Source organism: Aotus nancymaae, unplaced genomic scaffold, assembly GCF_030222135.1.
Source record: "Aotus nancymaae isolate 86718 unplaced genomic scaffold, 86718_ANA_hifiasm-v0.15.2.pri h1tg000025l, whole genome shotgun sequence".
Lineage (NCBI taxonomy): Eukaryota > Metazoa > Chordata > Mammalia > Primates > Aotidae > Aotus > Aotus nancymaae.
In genome coordinates this window covers 23,005,748-23,023,762 of record NW_026988438.1, presented here as the reverse complement: position 1 = coordinate 23,023,762, position 18,015 = coordinate 23,005,748, and the positions used below count along the sequence as shown (strand labels likewise).

At 42.5% G+C, this 18,015-nt stretch overlaps 1 protein-coding gene and 3 pseudogenes across 2 annotated transcripts in view; all 4 read right to left on the bottom strand.

Annotated features, from left to right (window-relative positions):
- LOC105723328 (T cell receptor gamma constant 1) overlaps positions 1 to 167 on the bottom strand; it is a 61,023-nt gene extending 60,856 nt beyond the window's left edge. The window contains exon 1 of the mRNA XM_064380440.1: positions 81 to 167. Coding sequence (XP_064236510.1) covers positions 81 to 123 — 43 coding nt within the window. The 5' untranslated portion in view covers positions 124 to 167. The remainder of the gene's footprint in view (positions 1 to 80) is intronic.
- A 7,271-nt stretch (positions 168 to 7,438) lies between these two features.
- LOC105723329 (T cell receptor gamma variable 4-like) lies at positions 7,439 to 8,332 on the bottom strand (annotated as a pseudogene). The gene is made up of 2 exons (XR_010344067.1): positions 8,103 to 8,332; positions 7,439 to 7,997 (listed from the first exon to the last, which is right to left on the bottom strand). The product of XR_010344067.1 is annotated as a T cell receptor gamma variable 4-like (transcript).
- A 3,132-nt stretch (positions 8,333 to 11,464) lies between these two features.
- Positions 11,465 to 12,172, bottom strand: LOC135276499 (T cell receptor gamma variable 4-like; annotated as a pseudogene).
- Positions 12,173 to 15,718: 3,546 nt separating this feature from the next.
- On the bottom strand, positions 15,719 to 16,424 carry LOC105723331 (T cell receptor gamma variable 4-like; annotated as a pseudogene).
- Positions 16,425 to 18,015: the final 1,591 nt, after the last annotated feature.

Genomic DNA, 18,015 nt, shown 5'->3' with positions numbered 1-18,015 from the left:
GTCACCCCTCGCAAAAGAAGAAAATAAACAAAACAAAACAAAATAGAACCTGTGAGCCTCTCCGTAGGCAGCACACTCACCAGGAGGCAGCAAAGCTAGAAGCAGGGCTAGGGCCCACCCCATGCCTTCCTCTCCTGGGCCTTGGAAAGAAAGAGACCAGATGCAGAGGAACAGAAAACCCTCTCAAAACTCAGGTCTCACTCAAAAAGGAAGTGATCCCTAGCACAGAAGGCAGGGGCAGGAGCTGGTCTTCCAGAGTCACAGGCAGAAAGAAACTACTGATGATCTGTCTTAGGGGACTCCCAAGCCTTTCTCCCAGAAGGGGTGGTGCCTGGGAGGACCTGCACAGGAGCTCCTGCCTCTCTGCTCAGGCCCGTTCTCCAGCGCCCTCCTGTGGCAGCTGAGAGCAGGCCCTCTGCAGAAGAGAGCCAGGGGCAAGGAGAGCTCAGGCCCTTAGCGGAGGGAAGCTGAGCCTGGAGTTAACAGGCCCAGCCCTTGGAAGGGCCAGTCCACGGCAGGCTCACACCCTGCCCTTCAGAGTTTCATCAGGTAAGGCCGCTGCCAGGGCCTCAGTCTGCCAGGAAGCTTCTGATTAGGGCCCTGAACCGCCTTCCTTTTCACATCTGCAAGGACACTGGATCAACACCCAGGGGCACACTGAGAAGGCCTGAACCTGCTTTATTAACGGAACTGAGCGTCAGGCAGATTGGTGGGTCTTGGACTTCCCTCTAAGGTAAATGGGTGTGTGGGGGTGGGGTGGGTGTTCGTGTCATCTGTGGGAGTTTGTGTGGGGTGGGGACTGTGCACAGGTGTGTGATTACCTTATTAGAGGATTTCTGTTCATTGAAGTAAAAGTGTGAGTTTTTTTAAGTAGTACAGGGTGCCATGTCATGCAATATTTGGGACATACTTAAACTAAAAACTTACCACTTGAACTTCCAGATTTCCTGGGTATTGCATATTTATTTAGCCACCGTACTCTCAGAAAGCTGACTGATATCTGCAGTGGACCTGGATTCCTAGATGGAGATACAGATGATAAAACAAGTTCAGTAAAACGACTGTGAAAACCCAGTAGTGCACACAGATTTTCACCTCCTCTGTAACAAATATGTTTAGACACATGTTTAAAATCTGCAGAATAAGATGCAGAACTATGTCCCTCTCGGTTGTTGTGTTGGCCTCGCTCAGAGAATTCAGTTTGTGCTGTCGTCCCAGCTGGGAATGAGAAAGGCAGGCGGCTCCAGGTGGTCTCCATCTGCCTCTGGGCCACAGGTGCAGGACATTAGGCTGCCGCAGGAGTAGCTCAAAGCTGAGTTCTCAGGGTCCTTGTGAAGGAGGGAAGCTCACCTGCCTTGGAACCTGAATATCCTGGGCAGGACAGAACTCTTGTGGTTTAAAAATGAGAAGGGAGAGAATTGCCATCACATTAGAATGCATAGAAAATCCTTAAAACAAAAAAAGTAATAAGAAAACAAACTCCACTGGAATGTAAAATGAACCACAAAGCTACCATGCTGAAGAGAGGCCAATACTGGCACTAGAATGAAAATATTCATGGAACACAGTGGAAAGCCCAGAAAGAGCCACAGGAATGTAATATTTTATCATGTCATAAAGTTGTACGCTAATATCCACAAGGAAATACTTGATTATTTAATATGTCTCCTTTGGGAATTGACTTACCATATGGAAACACATATTCTTGGGTTGCTAACTTAAAAGTTACAAACAGAGATTTAGTTGTAATAAAACTGAAAGCAGGAAATCATTAGATTTAAATGATGATGAATTGCACACTAATTATAGGTGACATTGGTCTCTCTGAGCCTGACATCATAATAGAGACCCTAGAAAAATTGACAGATTTTATTAAAATTAATTTACGAAGTTCAGTTCACCAAAAGATGCTGCAAATAAATAATAGTAAATGAGGAAAAATATTTTCAACATGGTTGATAAAGGATCGCTATCTCTAAAATGGTGTATATTAATTCTTACCAACTAATAAGAAAAATGGAATACCTCAACAGAATAGGCAAAGAATATGAAAAGGCAATTCACAAAAGAAGAAGTGTAAATGGCTTACAGAGTTGTAAAATAATGCTAGTATTCACAAATATCAGAAAATGCAAATTGAACAAATCTCATTTGCCAAACCCCAGGGCTTCCATTGAAATTGCTATCAATTAAAGTATATGATTTAGGGAATGTTAGGTAACCCCTCAATTTTTCATCTACTATATTCAAGGGTCCTTTAACCTGTCAATAAGGTTTCTGTGAAGACTTAATACAATATACATGTAATGTGCTTAGTAACTACCTTAAAGTCAATACCCATATTTACCATCAGTATTGTTATTATTACTACAGTAATTATCATATAAAACTTCCTGATAGATCATATCAATATCAAGGAAAAATAAATAAAATATTAATGAAATGATATGAATTTCTTTATGCATATTTCTAAAGTATGTTCACCTTTCTAAGTAAGACACAAAATCCAGACACCAGAGAATCAAAGATTGATTAAAATGTATAAAAACCAATTATCAGAGCAAAAAAAAAATATGACATTCAAATAGAAACAATGCATACTGCACACATGAAAAACAGAATAATGTATTTCTGTAATAGTGATAGACTTCTGAGTGAATAAGAAACAGTGAAAAAGTTCAACTAAACTGATAAAGATATTGTTACCTATAGGGTGTGAGAGAAAAAAGAGAATTCTAGAATGGAAGCTAAAATCTCTAAATCTATCTTGTTTTATAATTTTGACTTCAGTTTCATGTCAGTGTTCTACATATACAAATCACAACAACACAATGAATTTCCAAAATATAAAAATGAAAACTGAACAAATTAACCAAGTGTATCAATGTTGCCGTGAACGTGTAGAGAATTATTCCAGATGACTTTGTTGAAAAAGTATTCTGATTGTGTGCCCAAAAAAGAAGGGGAGAAAAAAGGAAGGAAAGGAGGAAGTGAGGAAGGGAGGAAAGGAGGGAGGAAGGGAGGAAGCAAGCTAGGAAGGGAGCTAGGGAGGGCAGGGGAAGAGAGGTGTAGAAAAATAGGATGTAACCAAGAAAGCAGAGAGAGAGAAAAAAGGTTCTAGTATTACTTATATTGTTATAGACATAAGAGGTGAGCACCACTCTAACCTGCCACATCTGGACCATGGTTGGATACATGATTCAGTATAAATATCCTTCCCATTTGCTGTGCAAAATATCTGCCTTCACAGCTGGACCCTAGGAGTCCCGGTACAGGAAGCAGAGTGAGTGGGCCGCCCCCGTGTCCCAGGAGAATTGAGACAACCTTGCTCTCAGGCAGGCTGCTTAGCTGAGGCCTGGAGATGGCAGCTTGGTCTTCAGGAAAGTCCTGGGGGAGGGGTGGGGAACAGGTGCAGCTGCTGCCAGGGGAGTGTGACATTAGGGGAAGATCGGGAGTGAGGCTGTGTTTCCCTTTGTACAGAATACAGTAAATTTGGTGGCAGGAAATGAGAGGGGGCAGCTCTATCTTGTGTAGCAGAAGCAGCCACAAGGCAGGTTTTCAGTGTGGTGTAGGGCAGGTCTGAACCACTGTGCCTGTCCCAGGTGGCACAATAATAGACCCCAGAATCATCTTCAATTAGATTTTGCAGTACCAATTTCCAGCTCCTCCTTGTGATTGCATAAATATTATACTTTCCTGGACTGATTCCTGAATCCAACACAACCTGGGACTGGTAGGTGTCATAGTACAGAAGACGCTGTGGGGCCTTCCGTTCCTGGTGGAGGTACCAGTGGATGTATCTGGTATTTTCTACAGGAAAATCACAGGTGATTACAGCAGAATACCCAGTACGCCCAGTGACTAACTTCGTTCTCCCTTCCAACGTGGAAGATATCTGACTGACTGCAATGAGACAACACAAAATACGATGAGGCATTCCTTAGTATGGCACCACTTACAAAAGAAGAACACAAAACCCGTGAGCCTCTCCGTAGGCAGCACACTCACCAGTACCCAGGAAAGCTAGAAGCAGGGCTAGGGCCCACCCCATGCCTTCCTCTCTGGGGTCCTTGGAAGGAAAGGGACCAGATGAAGGGGAGCAGAACACCCTCTCAAAACTCAGGTCCCACTCAATAAGGAAGTGATCCCTAGCACAGAAGGTAGTCGGGAGACCTGGTTTTCCTGAGTCACAGGTAGAGAGAACTGACTAATGATCTGTCTTAGGGGACTCCCAAGCCTTCCTCCCAGAAGGGGTGGTGCCTGGGAGGACCTGCACAGGAGCTCCTGCCTCTCTGCTCAGGCCCGTTCTCCAGCGCCCTCCTGTGGTAGCTGAGAACAGGCCCTCTGCAGAAGAGAGCCAGGGGCAAGGAGAGCTCAGGCCTGCAGCAGAGGGAGTGCAGATGTGGGGGGAGCTGATCCTGGAGTTAACAGGCCCAGACTTTGGAGGGGGCCGTGCACAGCAGGCTCAAACCATGCCCTTCAGAGTTTCAGCAGCTAATGCTGATATCAGGACTTTGGCCTGCCAGGAAGCCTCTGATTATGGCCCTGAACCGCCTTCCTTTTTACATCCGCAAGGACAGTGCAGGCAACACCCAGTGATATTCTGAGTAGGCCTGAACCTTCTTTATGAACAGGACTGAAAGTGAATTATTTTGGTGGGTCTTGGACTTCCCTGTAAGATAAATGGGTGTGTGGGGGTGGGGCGGGTGTTTGTGTCATCCTGTGTGAGTTTGTGTGTTGGGGCGGTGCCCATGTATGAGATCTCTTTATTAGAGGATTTCTTTTCATTGAAGTAGAAGTGAGATTTTTTTTTTTCTAAGTAGTACACGATGCCATGTCATGCAATATTTGGGACATACTTAAACTGAAAACTTGTTACTTATCGGAGCTTCCAAATTTCCTGGATATTGCATATTTTATTTAGCAACCGTACCCTCAGAAAGTGAACTGAAATCTGCAGTGGACCTGGATTCATATATGAAGATACGGATGATAAAACAAGTCCAGTAAAATAATTGCCGGAATCCAGTAGTGCACACACAGATTTTCACCTCTTCTATAACAAATACGTTTAGAAACATGTTTAAAACATGCATAATAAGATGTAGAACAATGTCCCTCTCGGTTGTTGTGTCAGCCTAGCTCAGAGAATTCCGTTTCTGCTGTCATCACCACTGGGAATGAGAAACGCCGGGGACTCCGGGTGTTCTCCCGCTGCCTCTGGACCACGCGTACAGGACACGAGGCTGCCGCAGGAGCAGCTGTGAAAGCTGAGTCCTCAGGGTCCTTGTGCAGAAGGGAAGCTCACCTGCCTTGGAGCCTGGAAAATCCTGCCTGTGGCAGAACTCTCCTGATTTAAAAATGAGAAGGGAGAGAATTGCCATCACATTAGAAGGCATAGAAAATCCTTTAAAAAAAAAAAAAAGTAATAAGAGAAGCAAACTTCACTAGAACGTAAAATGAACTCTAAAGCTACCGTGCTGAGGAGAGGCCAATACTGGCACGAGGATGAAAAGCTTCATGGAACACAGTGGAAAGTCCAGAAAGAGCCATAGGAATGTAATATTTTATCGTGTCCTAAAATTGTATGTTAATATCCACAAGGAAATACTTGATTACTTAATATGTTCTCCTTTGAGAATTGACTTACCATATGGAAACACATATTCTTGGGCTGCTAACTTAAAAGGTACAAATAGAGATTTAGTTGCAATGAAACTGAAAGCAGGAAATCATTAGACTTAAATGATGATGAATTGCATACTAATTATAGGTGACATTGTTCTCTCTCAGCCTGACATCATAATAGAGACCCTAGAAAAATTGACAGATTTTATTAAAAGTAATATACAAAGTTCAGTTCACCGAATGGTGCCAAAAACAAATAACAATAAATGATGAGAAATATTTTCAACATGTTTGATAAAGGATCAATATCTCTAAAATGGTAAATACTAATTCTCACAAACAAATAAGAAAAATTTAATACCTCAACAGAAGAATGGACAAAGAGTATTAAAAGGAATTCACAAAAGATGTATAAATAGCCTATAAAGCTGTAAAATAAAGCTAGTATTCATAAAAATAAGAAAATGCAAATTGAATGTGCAAATCTCATTTTCTGAACCCCAGAGCTTAGATTGAAGTCACTATCAAATTAAAGTATATGACTTAGGGAATGTTAGTTAAACCCTCAATTTCTCATCAGCTATATTCAATGATACTTAACCCGTCAATAAGGTTTCTGTGAAGATTCAATAAAACATACATGTAATGTGCTTAGTACAGTAACTACCAGAAAGTCAGTACCCATATTTCTATCAGTGTTATTATTACTACAGTAACTATTGTATAAAAATTCCAGATAGATCATATCAATATCAAGTAATTAATGAAAAAAATTAACAAAATGATATGAATTTCTTTGTGCATACTTCTGAAGTATGTTCACCTTTCCAAGTAAGACACAAAATCCAGACACCAGAAAATGAAACATTGATTAAAATGTACAAAAACCGATTATCACAGCAAAAAATAAATATGACATTCAAATAGAAACAATGCATACTGCACATATGACAAACAAAAGATGTATTTCTGAAATAGTGATAGACTTCTCAATAAATAAGAAAAAGTGAAAAAGTTCGCCTGAACTGAAAAAGATGTTACCTATACGGTAAGAGAGAGAAGAGAAAAGAGAATTCTAGAATGGAAGCTGAAATCTCTAAATCTATCTTGTTTTATAATTTTTGGCTTCAGTTTTATGTAAATGTTCTACATATGCAAATCAACAATACAATAAATTTTCAAAATATATAAAAAAAGAACAAATAAACCAGGTGTATCACAGTTGCTGTGAACATGTAGATAATTATTCCAGATGATTTTGTTGAAAAAGTGTTCTGATTGTGTGCCCAAAAGAGGAAGAAGGAGAAAAGGAAAGAAGGAAGGAAGGAAGGAAGGCAGGTGGGTGGACAGGAAGGAAGGCAGGCAGGCAGGCAGGTCAGAGTGAGGGAGGGAGGGAGGGAAGTGGGAAGCAGGCTAGGGAGACCGGGAGGGAGAGAAGTAGGTAGGGAGGAAGGGAGGGAGGGAGGGGAGGGGAGGGGAACGGAGGTGTGGAAATATAGTAAATAACCAAGAAAGTAGAAAGAGAAAAAAAAAAAAGGAGGGCAGAGGGAAAGAATGTTCAACTGCATATATAGGCCCAGTAATTTAGTGGTAATTATAGTATAGATTATATTGTTATAGGCACAAGAGATGGGCACCATTCTAAGCTGCGATCTCTAAAACCATGATTGGATACATAATTCAGTACAAATATTCTTCCCATTTGCTGTCCAAAATATCTGGTTTTATAGCTGGACCCTAGGAAGCAGAGTGAGTGGGCCTGCCACATGTTCTAGGAGAGCTGAGAGAAGCTTGCTGTCAGGCAGGCTGCTTAGCTGAGGCCTGGAGATGGCAGCTTGGTCTTCAGGAAAGTCCTGGGGGAGGGGTGGGGAACAGGTGCAGCTGCTGCCAGGGGAGTGTGACATTAGGGGGAGATCGGGAGTGAGGCTGTGTTTCCCTTTGTACAGAATACAGTAAATTCGGTGGCAGGAAATGAGAGGGGGCAGCTCTATCTTGTGTACTTCAAGCAGCCACAAGGCAGGTTTTCAGTGTGGTGTAGGGCAGGCCTGAACCACTGTGCCTCTCCCAGGTGGCACAATAATAGACCCCAGAATCATTTTCAATTAGATTTTGCAGTACCAATTTCCAGCTCCTCCTTGTGATTGCATAAATATCATACTTTCCTGGACTGATTCCTGAATCCAACACAACCTTGAACTGGTAGGTGTCATAGTACAGAAGACGCTGTGGGGCCTTCCGTTCCTGGTGGAGGTACCAGTGGATGTATCCGGTATTTTCTACAGGAAGATCACAGGTGATTACAGCAGAATACCCAGTACGCCCAGTGACTAACTTCGTTCTCCCTTCCAACGTGGAAGATATCTGACTGACTGCAATGAAACAACACAAAATACGATGAGGCATTCCTTAGTATGGCACCACTTACAAAAGAAGAACACAAAACCTGTGAGCCTCTCCATAGGCAGCACACTCACCAGGAGGCAGCAAAGCTAGAAGCAGGGCTAGGGCCCACCCCATGCCTTCCTCTCTGGGGCCTTGGAAGGAAAGGGACCAGATGAAGGGGAGCAGAACACCCTCTCGAAATTCGTCAGGTTGAATGTTCCCATTCAACAAGGAAGTGATCCCTAGCACAGAAGGCAGTGGGGGAGCTGGTCTTCCTGAGTCACAGGCAGAGAGAAGTGACTGAGGATCTGTCTTAAGGGACTCCCAAGCCTTCCTCCCAGAAGGGGTGGTGCCTGGGAGGACCTGCACAGGAGCTCCTGCCTCTCTGCTCAGGCCTGTTCTCCAGCGCCCTCCTGTGGCAGCTAAGAGCAGGCCCTCTGCAGAAGAGAGCCAGGGGCATGAAGAGCTCAGGCCTGCAGCAGAGGGAGTGCAGATGTGGGGGAAGCTGATCCTGGAGTTAACAGGCCCAGACTTTGGAGGGGGCCGTGCACAGCAGGCTCACACCATGCCCTTCAGAGTTTCATCAGGTAAGGCCGCTGCCAAGGCCTCAGTCTGCCAGGAAGCTTCTGATTAGGGCCCTGAACCGCCTTCCTTTTCACATCTGCAAGGACACTGGAGGCAACATCCAGGGGCACTCTGAGAAGGCCTGAACCTGCTTTATTAATAGGACTGAGGGTCAGGCATGTTGGTGGGTCTTGGACTTCCCTCCAAGGTAAATGGGGGTGTGTGTGTGTGTGTGGTATGTGTGTGATCCTGGGTGAGTGTGTGTATGTTTCTCTGTGTGTGTTTGTGTGTGCACATGTTCATATGTGTGTGATCTCTTTATTAGAGGATTTCTGTTCATTGAGTACAAGTGTGAGTTTTTGTTTTTAAAGTAGTACTGGGTGCTATGTCATGCAATAGTTGAGATATACTAAACAAAAAACTTATTTATCTGAACTTCCAAATTTCCTGGGTATTGCATATTTTATTTAGCAACTGTAACCTCAAAAAGCTAACTGATATCTGCAGTGAACCTGGAGTCATAGATGGAGATACAGGTGGTAAAGCAAGTGTGTTAAAATAATTGTGAAAATTCAGTAGTGCATACACAGATTTTCACCTCTTCTATAACAAATATGTTTAGACACGTTTAAAATATGCAGAATAAGACGTAGAACAATGTCCCTCTCGGGTGTTGTGTTGGCCAAGCTCAGAGAATTCCGTTTCTGCTGTCATCGCCACTGGGAATGAGAAACGCCGGGGGCTCCGGCTGTTCTGCTTCTGCCTCTGGACCATGCATACAGGACATGAGGCTGCCACAGGAGCAGCTGTGAAAACTAAGTCCTCAGGGTCCTTGTGAAGGAGGGAAGCTCACCTGCCTTGGAGCCTGGAAAATCCTACCTGGGACAGAACTCTCGTGGTTTAAAAATGAGAACGGAGAGAATTGCCATTACATTAGAAGGCATAGAAAATCATTAAAACAAAAAACTAGTAAGAGAAGCAAATGTAAAAGGAACTACAAAGCTACTGTGCTGAAGAGAGGTCAACACTGACGCTAGAATGAAAATATTCATGGAACACAGTGGTAAGTCCACAAACAGAGCCACGAGTATGTAAAATTTTATCATGTCATAAAGTAGTATGTTAATATCCACAAAGAAATACTTGATTATTTAATATGTTCTTCTTTGGGAATTGACTTGCCATATGGAAACACATATTCTTGGCTTGCTAAATTAAAAGGTACAAATAGAGATTTAGTTGTAATAAAACTGAAAACAGGAAATCATTAGACTTAAATGATGATGAATTGCACACTAATTATAGGTGACATTGTTCTCTCTGAGCCTGACATCATAATAGAGACCTTAGAAAAATTGATAGGTTTTATTAAAAGTAATATACAACATTCAGTTCACCTAAAGGTGCCGAAAATAAATAATAGCAAATGAAGAGAAAAATTTTCAATACGTTTGATAGAAGAGCACTATCTCTAAAATGGTGTATATCAATTCTTAAAACAAATAAGAAAAATTAATACCTCCACGGAAGAACAGGCAAAGAATATGAAAAGGAATTCACAAAAGATGTATAAATAGCCTATAAAGCTGTAAAATAAAGCTAGTATTCATAAAAATAAGAAAATGCAAATTGAATGTGCAAATCTCATTTTCTGAACCCCAGAGCTTGGATTGAAGTCACTATCAAATTAAAGCATATGACTTAGGGAATGTTAGTTAAACCCTCAATTTCTCATCTGCTATATTCAATGGTACTTTAACCTGTCAATAAGGTGTCTGTGAGGAGTCAATAAAATATACGTGTAATATACTGACTTTCTGGTACAGTAACTACCAGAAAGTCAGTACCCAATTTAACATCAGTATTTTTATTATTACAGTAATTATTGCATAAAAATTCCAGATATATGAATATTAAGTAATGAATAAAATATTAATGAAATGGTATGAATATCTTTATGCATACTTCTGAAGTATGTTCACTTTTCCAAGACACAAAATCCAGATGCCAGAAAATAAGATTAAAATGTCTAAAAACCGATTATCAGAGCAAAAAATAAATATGACATTCAAATAGAAACAGTGCATACTGCACATATGACAAACAACAGATGTATTTTTGAGATAGTGATAGACTTCTGAATAAATAAGAAAAAGTGAAAACGTTCACCTGAACTGAAAAAGATATTGTTACCTATAGGGTGAGAGAGAGAAGAAGAAAGAGAATTCTAGAATGGAAGTTAAAATCTCTGAATCTATCATGTTTTATAATTTTGACTTCAGTTCCATGTAAATGTTTCACATACACAAATTAAAACTACACAACAAATTTCCAGAATATAAAACTAAAGATGGAACAAATAAACCAGGTGTATCAATGTTGATGATTTTGGTGAAAAGTATTCTGATTGTGTGCCCAAAAAAGAAAGAGAGAGAAAGGAAGGCAGGAAGGTAGGAAGGTAGGTCAGAGAGCAAGGGAGGTAGGGAAGGAGGGAGAGAAGTGGGAAGCAAGCTAGAGACTGAGCTAGGGAGGGAAGGAGGGAGGGAGAGGGAGGAGAGGACAGGGGAAGGGAAGTGTAGAAAAATAGCAAGTAACCAAGAAAGTAGAGAAGGAATAAGGAGAGCAGAGGGAGAGAAGGTTCAACTGCATATCTAGGCCGAGTAATTAAGTGGTAATTACGTTACTGCTTATATTGCTATAGATATAGGAGATGAGCACCACTCTAAGCTGCAATCTCTAGACAATGATTGGATACATGATCCAGTATAAATATCATTCCCATTTTCTGTTCAAAATATCTCTCTTCACAGCTGGTCACTAGGAAGCAGAGTGAGTGGGCCTCCCCCGTGTCTTAGGAGAGCTGAGAGAACCTTGCTCTCAGGCAGGCTGCTTAGCTGAGGCCTGGAGATGGCAGCTTGCTCTTCAGGAAAGTCCTGGGGGAGGGGTGGGGAACAGGGTGCAGCTGCTGCCAGGGGAGTGTGACATTAGGGGGAGATCGGGAGTGAAGCTGTGTTTCCCTTTGTACAGAATACAGTAAATTCGGTGGCAGGAAATGAGAGGGGGCAGCTCTATCTTGTGTACCTCAAGCAGCCACAAGACAGGTTTCAGTGTGGGGTAGGGCAGGTCTGAACCACGGTGCCTGTCCCAGGTGGCACAATAATAGACCCCAGAATCATTTTCAGTTATATTTTGCACTATCAATTTCGAACTCCTCCTCATGATTGCATAACTATCCATCTTTCCTGGACTGATTCCTGAATCCAACATAACCCTGGAGTTGTAGGTGTCACAGTACAGAAGACGCTGTGGGGCCTTCCCCTCCTGGTGGAGGTACCAGTGGATGTATCTGGTATTTTCTCCAGGAAGATCACAGGTGATTACAGCAGATGACCCAGTTGTCCCAGTGACTGTCTTCATTCTCCCTTCCAAGTTGGAAGATATCTCACTGGCTGCAATTGGAACAACACAGAACATAATGAGGCATTCCTTAGTATGGCACCCCTAGCAAAAGAAGAAAACAAAACCCGTGAGCCTCTCCATAGGCAGCACACTCACCAGGAGACAGCAAATCTAGAAGCAGGGCTAGGGTCCACCCCATGCCTTCCTCTCTGGGGCCTTCGAAGGAAAGGGACCAGATGAAGGGGAGCAGAACACCCTCTCGAAATTCGTCAGGTTGAATGTTCCCATTCAACAAGGAAGTGATCCCTAGCACAGAAGGCAGTGGGGGAGCTGGTCTTCCTGAGTCACAGGCAGAGAGAAGTGACTGAGGATCTGTCTTAAGGGACTCCCAAGCCTTCCTCCCAGAAGGGGTGGTGCCTGGGAGGACCTGCACAGGAGCTCCTGCCTCTCTGCTCAGGCCCGTTCTCCGGCGCCCTCTTGTGGCAGCTGAGAGCAGGCCCTCTGCAGAAGAGAGCCAGGGGCATGGAGAGCTCAGGCCTGCAGCAGAGGGAGTGCAGACCTGGGAGAAGCCAATCCTGGAGTTAACAGGCCCAGCCCTTGGAGAGGGCCGTGCACAGCAGGCTGACACCCTGCACTGTAGCGTTTCTGCCGGTAAAGTCGCTGCCTAGGCCTCATTCTGCCAGGACGCTTCTGATTAGGGTTCTGAACCACCGTCCTTTTCGAATCTGCAAGGAAACAGGAGGCAGCCAGCCAAGGCTGCTCTGCTTTATTAACAGGACTGAGGGTGAGGTATGTTGCTGGGTCTTGGACTCTCCTCTAAATTAAATGGGTGTGCGGCTGGCGGGGTGGGGGGGGGGCGGTGTCGGGAGGTGAAGGTGGGCCGTGCATGGGAACCTGTGTGTGGTCTCTTTATTAGAGGATTTTTATTCATTGAAGTACGAGTGTGAGTTTTTTGGGTTTTTTAGTGGTACAAGATGACATGTCATGCAATATTTGGAACATACTTAAACTAAAAAGTTATTTATCTGAACTTCCAAATTTCCGGGGTACTCAATACTTTATTCGGCAGCCCTTCCCTCAGGAATCAGACTGCTATCTGCAGTGCACCTGGTTTCTCAGATGGAGATACAGGCAACAAAACAAGTCCAGTAAAACAATCGTGAAAACCCAGTAGTGCGCACAGATTTTCACCTCCTCTGTAACAAATATGTTTAGACACACGTTTAAAATCTGCAGAATAAGATGCAGAACTATGTCCCTCTCGGTTGTTGTGTTGGCCTCGCTCAGAGTCCCAGCTGGGAATGAGAAAGGCAGGCGGCTCCAGGTGGTCTCCATCTGCCTCTGGGCCACAGGTGCAGGACATTAGGCTGCCGCAGGAGCAGCTCAAAGCTGAGTTCTCAGAGACCTCGTAGAGGAGGGAAGCTCGCCTGCCTTGGAGTTTGACAAAACCTTTCTGGACAGAAGTGTAAATGAGAAGGGAGCGATCTGAGATCACACTAGAATGCACAGAAAAGTCTTAAAACAAAGGGATAATGAGAGAAACTTTACCGGAATGTGAAAAGAACTCTGAAGCTACAGTGCCGAAGAGGGGGCAGCACTGGAGCTACAATGAAAAGGTCCATGGAACACAGTGGAAAATGCAGAAAGAGAGCCACGTGTAGGTAATATTTTACCACGTGATAAAATGATACGTTAATATCTACAAGGAAATAGTCAATTATTTAATAAGTCCTCTTTTGGGTATTGACTTACCGTACGGAAACAAACATTCTTGAATTTCTACCTTACCAGTTACCAACAGTGATGCAGTTGTAATTAAAAAACTCATTAGACTTAAAGAATGTTGAACTGCATAAAATTCTAGGTGATATTGGACTCTCTAAGCCTGACATCAAAATAGAGACCCTAGAAAAATTGATAGCTTTTATTGTTTTATTGTTTCAAAGTTCAATTCAACAAAAGGTGCCAAATATAAATAATAACCAATGAGGAAAAATATTTTCAACACATTTCATAAAGGGTCAGTGTATCTAAAATGGTGTGTATTTATTCTTATGAAGCAATAAGAAAATATTAATCCCCAAAAGAAGAATAGGCAGAATGTGACAAGAAAATTCACAGAAGAAGAACTTGAAATGACCTATAAAGTTGTAAAATAATGCTAGTACTTCTAAAGATGAGGGAATGCTAATTGAATTAACAAATCTCATTTTTGGAACCGCAGAGCTTGGATTGCAATCATTATCAAATTAAATATATGACTTAGGGAACGTCAGTTAACCCCTCAATTTCTTCTGCGTTACATTCATTGGTATTTTCATCCCTGAATGAAGTTTCTGTGTAGATTAAATAAAATATGTATATGATGTGCTTAGTACATTAACTACCACAATGTGAGTACTCATATTTTACCATCAATAGTGTTATTATTATTAATGTTTTTGAGAGATAGTCTTGCTCTGTTGCCCAGACTGGAGTGCAGTAGTGTAATCTTAGCTCACTGACACCTCCACCTTCCAGGCTCAAAAGAATCTCCTGCCTCAGCATCCAAAGTGGATGGGATTCCATGTGTGCACCACTACAGCCGGATAATTTTTTTTACTTTTAGTAGAGACAGGGTTTCACCATATTAGCTAAGCTGGTCTCAATCTCCTGGCCTCAAGTGATCCTAACGACTCGACTACCCCAATGCTGGGATTCCAGGCATGAGCCACCGGGCCTGGCCAGTATTCATATTATTAGTATAGTAATTATTGTATAAAAATCCTGATAGATCAATGATGCCATCATTAAATTATGCATAAAAACATTCAAATAAATAATATGGACTTCTTTATGCAAACTTATGACGTATGTGCACCTTTAGAAGTAAGACACAAAATCCAGACACAGGAAAATAAAAGATTGTTTAAAATGTATAAAAACCCAATATAAGAATGAAAATATAAATGTGGCATTGAAAACGAAACAATACATGTGGCACTATGACAAAGTGAAAAACTTCAAGTGAACTGATAAAAGTTTTTTTATCTATAGGGCCAGGGAGAAAGAGGAATGAGAAATCTAGAATGGAAGCTAAAAGCCTCAAATGCATCTCCTTTTATAATTTTGACTTCATCTCCATGTAACTGTTTTTTATATACAAAACAAATATGAAACAACATAATACAGCAAATACCCAAAATACAAAAAATTAAACTGAACAATTAAACTAGCTATATCAATGTTGGCATGAACAAATAGAGAAAAATTAATGATTTTGTGGAAACAGTATTCTGATTATGTACCCCCCCTCAAAAAAAAAAGAATGAGAAAAGCAAGGAAGGAAAGAAGCAAAAAAAGGAATGGGAGTCGATGGAAGGAAGAAAGGGAACGAGGCAGGAAGGAAAGGAGGAAGGGAGGGAGGGACAGAAAAATAATAAAAGCAAGCAAGGAAGTAAGAAAGGAGAGAGAGAAAAAGGCAGGGCAGAGGGAGAGAATGTTCAACTGCATATCTAGGCCTAGGGATTTAGTGGGAATTACAGTATTGCTTATATTGTTATAAGGAATAAGCACCAGTCTCAGCTGCGATCCCTGGATCATGGTTGGATACACGATGAGTATCAATACCCTTCCCATTTGCTGTCCAAAGTATCTCACTTCACAGCTGGACCCTAAGTGTACCTGTGTGTCCTAGGAAGCAGAGTGAGTGGGCCTCCCCCGTGTCTTAGGAGAGCTGAGAGAAGCTTGCTCTCAGGCAGGCTGCTTAGCTGAGGCCTGGAGATGGCAGCTTGGTCTTCAGGAAAGTCCTGGGAGGGGGTGGGGAACAGGTGCAGCTGCTGCCAGGGGAGTGTGACATTAGGGGGAGATCGGGAGTGAAGCTGTGTTTCTCTTTGTACAGAATACAGTAAATTTGGTGGCAGGAAATGAGAGGGGGCAGCTCTATCTTGTGTACCTCAAGCAGTCACAAGGCAGGTTTCAGTGTGGGGTAGGGCAGGTCTGAACCACTGTGCCTGTCCCAGGTGGCACAATAATAGACCCCAGAATCATTTTCAGTTATATTTTGCACTATCAATTTCCAGCTCCTCCTCATGATTGCATAACTATCCATCTTTCCTGGACTGATTCCTGAATCCAACATAACCCTGGAGTTGTAGGTGTCACAGTACAGAAGACGCTGTGGGGCCTTCCCCTCCTGGTGGAGGTACCAGTGGATGTATCTAGTATTTTCTCCAGGAAGATCACAGGTGATTACAGCAGATGACCCAGTTGTCCCAGTGACTGTCCTCATTCTCCCTTCCAAGTTGGAAGATATCTCACTGGCTGCAATTGGAACAACACAGAACATAATGAGGCATTCCTTAGTATGGCACCCCTTGCAAAAGAAGAAAACAAAACCCGTGAGCCTCTCCATAGGCAGCACACTCACCAGGAGACAGCAAATCTAGAAGCAGGGCTAGGGCCCACCCCATGCCTTCCTCTCTGGGGCCTTGGAAGGAAAGGGACCAGATGAAGAGGAGCGCAAGACCCTCTCAAAACTCAGGTCCCACTCAACAAGGAAGTGAATACTCAGATCCCTAGCACAGAAGGCAGTTGGGGAGCTGGTCTTCCTGAATCACAGGTAGAGAGAATTAGTGGTTGGAACATGCCATGTTTGATTTTGTGTTCTTGTGTCAGTTTGCTGAGAATGATGGTTTCCAGTTTCATCCATGTCCCTACAAAGGATGTGAACTCATCATTTTTGATGGCTGCATAATATTCCATGGTGTATATGTGCCACATTTTCCCTGTCCAGTCTATCATCGATGGGCATTTGGGTTGCTTCCAGGTCTTTGCTATTGTAAACTGCGCTGCGATGAACATTCGTGTGCATGTGTCCTTATAGTAGAATGATTTATAATCATTTGGATATATACCCAGTAATGGGATTGCTGGGTCAAATGGAATTTCTATATCTAGGTCCTTGAGGAATCGCCACATTGTCTTCCACAATGGTTGAACTAATTTACACTCCCACCAACAGTGTAAAAGTGTTCCTATTTCTCCACATCCTCTCCAGCATCTGTTGTCTCCAGATTTTTTAATGATCACCAATATAACGGGCATGAGATGGTATCTCAATGTAGTTTTGATTTGCATTTCTCTAATGACCAGTGATGATGAGCATTTTTTCATATGTTTGTTGGCCTCATGTGTGTCTTCTTTTATAAAGTGTCTGTTCATATCCTTTGCCCACTTTTGAATGGGCTTGTTTGTTTTTCTCTTGTAAATCTGTTTTAGTTCTTTGTAAATTCTGGATATCAGCCCTTTGTCAGATGGGAAAACTGCAAAAATTTTTTCCCATTCTGTTGGTTGCTGACTCACTCTAATGACTGTTTCTTTTGCCGTGCAGAAGCTGTGGAGTTTGATTAGGTCCCATTTGTCTATTTTGGCTTTTGTTGCCAATGCTTTTGGTGTTTTGGTCATGAAGTCCTTGCCTATGCCTATGTCCTGATGGTTTTGCCTAGGTCTTCTTCTAGGGTTTTTATGGTGTTAGGTCTTATGTTTAAGTCGTTAATCCATCTGGAGTTAATTTTAGTGTAAGGTGTCTGAAAGGGGTCCAGTTTCTGCTTTCTGCACATGGCTAGCCAGTTTTCCCAACACCACTTATTAAACAGGGACTCCTTTACCCATTGCTTGTTTTTGTCAGGTTTGTCAAAGATCTGATGGTTGTAGATGTGTGTGTTGCCTCTGAGGCCTCTGTTCTGTTCCATTGTCTATATCTCTGTTTTGGTACCAGTACCATGCTGTTTTGAACTGTAGCCTTGTAGTATAGTTTGAAGTCCAGTAGTGTGATGCCTCCAGCTTTGTTCTTTTTGCTTAGAATTGACTTGGCTATGTGGGCTCTCTTTTGGTTCCATATGAAGTTTAAGGTGTTTTTTTCCAGTTCTGTGAAGAAGGTCATTGGTAGCTTGATGGGGATAGCACTGAGTCTGTAAATTACTTTGGGTAGTATGGCCATTTTCACGATATTGATTCTTCCTAACCATGAACATGGAATGTTTTTCCATCTGTTGGTGTCCT